The 6,000-nt window shown below is 32.8% G+C and overlaps 1 protein-coding gene across 1 annotated transcript in view; it reads right to left on the reverse strand.

Moving 5' to 3' along the window:
* Positions 1-5,449, reverse strand: part of LOC110104773 (nuclear-pore anchor-like) — a 32,720-nt gene extending 27,271 nt beyond the window's left edge. The window contains exons 1-2 of the mRNA XM_028700196.1: positions 4,945-5,449; positions 4,715-4,861 (exon numbers count right to left, since the gene is read on the reverse strand). Coding sequence (XP_028556029.1) covers positions 4,715-4,861; positions 4,945-5,250 — 453 coding nt within the window. The 5' untranslated portion in view covers positions 5,251-5,449. The remainder of the gene's footprint in view (positions 1-4,714; positions 4,862-4,944) is intronic.
* Positions 5,450-6,000: the final 551 nt, after the last annotated feature.

The following is a 6,000-nucleotide window of genomic DNA, read 5'->3' on the forward strand; positions in this document are numbered from 1 at the left end:
TCACCTGCCATAAAGTTGGATATGCGTAAACTTGACAATTATAATTCAAACCAAAAGTTGAATTCTCCCTTTAGATGATGATTTGTCTCCACTTGTGTGTGCGTAGGTAGGAAATCAAAGTCGTATAATATTTGTTAAGACACACACAAATGCCTCTGAAAATTAAGTTAAGCACTCCAGAAAATGAGTTAAACCCTTACTCATAAATATATTGCAACTAGATTTAATTGTGATGTGCGTTCAAAAATACTCCAGCAAGTATGTGAAATGTTGCATTAAGCCACATCAATACCATAATGACAGACATGGTTGATTGACATAACACTTCACTTTTATCATATATTTCATTATCACACTGTCATATTCATGAAACATCATTCATTTTCAAGATACACAGATAGTTTGATACCATATCACAATAAATCTATTTACTTTCCAGCAAATTTAAGACTGTCATATCCTTAACTGGCAATGTACAATTTAATAAGAGGACATACAAATATATGTGTAAGTAGATAAATATAATAAACTAATATAGATATAGAGAGATGTTCAATTGCCTTATTCTTAAAAATAGGAATTAATAAACTCATTCTCCACTCATCTGGCATCTTTTTAGTCTTCAAAATAGTATTAAAAAGTTTAGTAAGCCAAGTAATCTTATGTTAAGTGTTTGATAATTTATTTAAATGGTAACTAAATTTTATTGGGTCATTATGAATAGACTGCAATCTAAAAACTTGAGTTATTAAGATTGAATGAAATGAAAAATGATCAAAATGGTCCCTTGACACTTTATGAAAAACCAAAATTGTCTCCAACTATATTAAAGGATCATTTTGGTCCCCTCAACTCTTTAAAGATGACTCAAAATAGTCTCACCATGAGACTATTTTCATTATTTTTTATAGACTTCAGGGACCAAGATGATCCTTTAATATAGTTGAGGATTATTTTGCTCCTTCATAAATAGTCAAGGGATCATTTTGGTCCTTTTCTCCAAATGAAATTGACTTCCTTACACTCATTTTCCTACCAACCTAATGTACAAATAGAATAATACTAGGCATCCAAACCTATTCATGTTCCCTTTTACAAGTCATGACACAGCATCACATAGTGCAACTATTCCCCACAACAAGTCCATGCTTTTCAAGCAACAAGCAGATATAATTATTTTATAATTGTAGCATTAATTAGTTATCAAAATTGCATTTGCTCATTTGAAGTTGTCCTCACACACTTTAGTGCATTGAAATTCACAATCTAAAAAATAAGATAAACTAACTTTGACATGATTGGCTCAAGTCAACTTTACAGATAACAAAGAAGAAATGCAAATTTGATTCCAAATTTTGACGCAGAGAATGGCAAACAAAATGTACAAGAATATCAAGCAAACAATTGCATTAGAAATTGTTTTGGATTAAATCTTTGTATTCACCAAATATGCAGTAGAGCTTCATGAAATACTTCGCAAAGAATTGAAGCTTTTTCAATTGATGATATCATTGAAGCCAGCACAAAAGCTATTGCACTTGAGGAAAGAAACATCTCTTTCCATTGGATAGAACACCCAACATGCAATTGGAAACAAGAGAGGATTGAAAGTTTAGCTGCATAAGAGAAATGCACTAGGTGATAGTATAGCTTTTGCAAAAAGCCAGGGCATAAGCTCATCGATTATTGAAATTCAAATCCAAAGAAAAAGCAAAAATAGGAGGGAAGAAAATGATAAAGACCATCATTACTCCAAAATAAGTAATTGAAGTAAAATGGTAAATCTTGTAGCTTCATTGATGTGGCATGCACATAGAATGAGCAAGTTGACGAACTTTTTCAACTTAAGCATTAAAATAAATCTGCCCTCATCAATGCTATTTTAAATCTAGGTGGCGAAACAAATATTATCTCGAAATGATTGATTGAGAAATTTGGGCTAGTTGCTATCAAGTAGGGCTAATATCAAGTCCAGCTTGATTGAGTATAGGTTAACTTGAAATCAAAAACTTTAACTCCAATTCATACCAAACTCAACTCAATCAAAATCATTTGAGGCGAGTTGAATCAACTCAAAATGATTCTATTTCAAGTCAACTTAAAATTATTTTTTAATTAAATATATAAATATTATACATATATTTTATTACACATGATACGTATTTTATGAAAATACCAATTTTTTAATTATAATTTGAGCCGAGCAATTAGATAAAAACTCAATATCTGAAATCAATTGTGAGCCTTGAGTGTAGCTCAAAATTGATTCGAGCCGAGTCAAATAAAGCGAATTTTAAAATTTTTAATAGCCCAAATATCAAGCATTCAAAATCTTATTTGATTAGTTAACTTCAAATAAGGTTTGTTTTGTCAGAAATGTAACCTTAGGTATGTTTTCTCTAGAGATTTTATTGATATAGTCTACGAAGTTATGCCACTAGATGTATGTAATGTAATATTCATCAGTTTACATATGTAGGATAAAGATGCTATTTTCATTAGAAGAAAACAAAAATTGTACTTATAAAGGGGGGAAAAAACAAAGCATCATATGGTTTATTAATCCACTTTCAAAGGAGACAGAAGACCACCAAACTAGAAGATTCCAACAAAGTGTCAAGAACACTCGTTTTAACCAAATGCATAATAAGTACCATCATGGCTGTTGATCAACATCAAATGAAGGAGAATAAACCATTCAAACCTTCTCATAAGGCATTGAAGCAAAAAGGATGAATGAAATAATAGGTCTAAGAGAGAAGAAGAGGAGCTCCAATTTATAGGAGTAAATAACCTAAAATAGGGAGGGAAGGCATGATCTAGGAGGGACGTAAGAATATTTATAATATTGACCTTGGAAGGATTGCACATAGTATAAAAATTCAAATGTGAATGCACTAAAAATACAAAAAGTGCAACTGAAACTTAATAAGAAAAGGGAGAGAAGGAAAGAGGAGAGAGAAATTTAGCTGGAGGAATCAAAGAAACTAACATAAATTTATTCCTCGATTTTTTTCTCACTGTCCTGCATTAGTTGACCACGCCTTAAGTAAGAAATCAAGTATACTATTTCACAGGGACAATTAACAATAATTAACAAAGAAATCAAAGAATAACATAAATTTATAAAGAGTCTATAGAACAAGACAATTCCACTTAGTTGCAAAAACAAACAAGAATACTTCTAATAATATAGCAAATATTTATGCAAAAGGTTTAATAAATTTCTTTAAGGATGTCTGCTATACATTGCATCAAAGAAAAAAATAATTCTGCGCAATTCTTACTATTGAGTTTCAAGCCTACAGGTCATGTAATTATAGCTTAGAGCTGTTATTAATAAATTTATCATACAACACAATAACTCTTGAGTAAAGAACTTATATCCCGTTACATCAATCCTGCAGACCAACCATGAGCTTCACAGAAACAATATACACAAATATTTTTTCCAACATTTTAGTAATTCAAATAATAAGTTGCTTTTATTATATGGATAGTAAAAAGTAAAAGCATGCCAAAAGGTGACCTTTTAAAAATTAAAAAAAAAAATCTGTATCAACAGTTATAAATATATAAGAAAAAATTCCTAAAATCATCCACCACAACTAAATCTTTATTTTTCAGCCATGAGAAAATACCATCTTTTTGCAAAGTTTGACATTACCAACGGGGACACATCAATCTAGCATTCACATACCTCAGGATTACCCATAGAATTGTGATGAAAAATATAGCTTGTACAAATTTTATTATTGAAATCTCACCAGTTTCCAAATTGATCCACTCAGATCATGATCAAGCTATTCACATGATCATAAATATTTAGGTAACACTTCTAAAAAGCGATGAAAAGTTATTTTAGAGAAAACAAATTAGTCAAGTCTGACACAAATTAAAAGTTTTACATCTCAAACCAAGACACTACTACTTACATTAATACGAGCACACCTTGATATCACTTCTATTTAGGGAAAAGAACTAAGTTAGGTCTGACACAATTTAAAGTTTAAGATTCCAAACCAAAATACAACTGCTCAACATGATACCAACACTTCACTAACAATCACGCACGTGTTAATCCACACAGTTATCATAATTTCACACATAAATATAACAGTTCAAAAGCTCTAGCTTCAAATGAATGCAACCTCATCAAATGCTCATGTGATTGTTTGTGCCTTTATATCGCTACTATAAAAGCCACATGGCATGCAAAACTGCAAAATGACAAACTAACATGTTTTCTTCATGTGCAGGCTATTGGATTAAAATGATAAGAGTGACAGCAAGGTATTCTAGGGTCCTTAAATAAACCAGTAAGTATTCACTAGAGTCCTTAAATAAATTTCCTGAATTAATATACACCCTCCAACTAGACTTCCCCAATAATAAATTGACCTAAAGAAAGAAGCCAAACACAAAAAGAATTACTCTTCAGAAGAAAGAGAGCAAATAACATCTCTAATAAGTTGCAACATGGCATTAGCATAAACTTCTTGAAATGCGTTATATGCATTATTTGCTATTTAAAAGTGCTAAAGACATATTTCAGCTTTCGATCTAATTAACCTACGGGTCAAGAAATAAAAAACCAAGCTTTTTTTTTTTTTTTTTTTTTTTGTAGAACTGCTTTCAATACATGAACAAGTCAGTTGATTCGGACCTTTCTAGTAAACCCTATAAAGTTCGTGCAAAGGAAAAGATAACTCACGATTTTATCAACGTAGATTTGAATGGTACTATTTCTCTCTCTAATCTCCGCATCCTTCTGATTCACCAACTCCAGAAGCTGCCGCTTTGATACGTGGAGCTCTGCTACCTCCAGCGAGAGTTTCTCTATCTCTCCATCCTTACCAATCTACAAAATGTGGCCGAGGACCACAAGTGAAGTCAACGATCAGAAAAGATAAAAATAAGAAGATGAAGGCTTAGAGTGCTCACCGCCTTAATATGAAGCTGGTGTTTCTCAGCCTGCGCGTCCGCGAGCTCTGAGAGACTCTTTTTGGTGGATGCAGACAGCTGAGCGTTCTCGTACTGCAGCCTCGTGAACTCTGAGTACAGCGCTTCATATTTCTGCTCGAGAAGAGCGCAGTTCTGCTCTTCGGCAATCGATTTGGCATCGGCCTCTGCCCGGACGAAGTCGAGTTGCTGACGGAGATCGCGAATGAAGGAGTCGGCCCTTTCCGCTACTGTTACGGCGTCGTTAGATATGAGACTAAACTCTTCCTCTGAAAGAAAGACAGGCATCGTGGTCGCCGGAGGCTGCGATCACATACACTGTAGAATTTAGGGTTTCAGTTGGCAAAGCCGGGAACAAGTTGCGTTGCCCGATTGGGAATGGGAATAAGAAGAGGCGGCTGTCGAAGCAGGGAGAAATTATTCCGTATGTAACTTTCAATATCGTGTTAGGAAACATTATTCCATGCTATATACCGTAGAAATTATTCGTGTGGTTTGTCTGCCGATGAAGATAGTCCGCTTAGATTAGACCCGATTTTAATCTGTCTGGTCAGTGCTACCACACCCGCTCGTCTAGAGATGGATAAAAAGGTGAAATGACAGAAAATTTTCACATTTGAAACGCATATTCAGTTTTAAATATCCAATATTCACAGTTTTATGAAGTTCCTGAAAAAAAAATTTCTTACAACTTCCAACATTCTCTTCTATTAGCTCCTGCACAAATGGAGTAACCTAAAAAATAAGTTTGATTTGTTGCTTGTATTCTTAAGTACGATTTTAATCCGTAATAACTGCATTTTTATTCCATAAAATAGATTAATCGTTTTCTCTACTCATGTACTCCATAATAACTATGTTTTTTTTGCATACAAAAGATTGATCGTTCTCAACTTTTTATAGTGTATTAAGATTTTATAAATGCATAATTGTTTGCTGATATTTATTTCCCAACATATTTTCTCAATATTCCTTGCGTATTTGCTGAAACATAAAATTCTAATATTTTAACATAAATAATGTGGATCATAAAAACAA

The sequence above is a fragment of the Dendrobium catenatum genome, unplaced genomic scaffold (assembly GCF_001605985.2).
Source record: "Dendrobium catenatum unplaced genomic scaffold, ASM160598v2 fragScaff_scaffold_1470, whole genome shotgun sequence".
Classification (NCBI taxonomy): Eukaryota; Viridiplantae; Streptophyta; class Magnoliopsida; order Asparagales; family Orchidaceae; genus Dendrobium; species Dendrobium catenatum.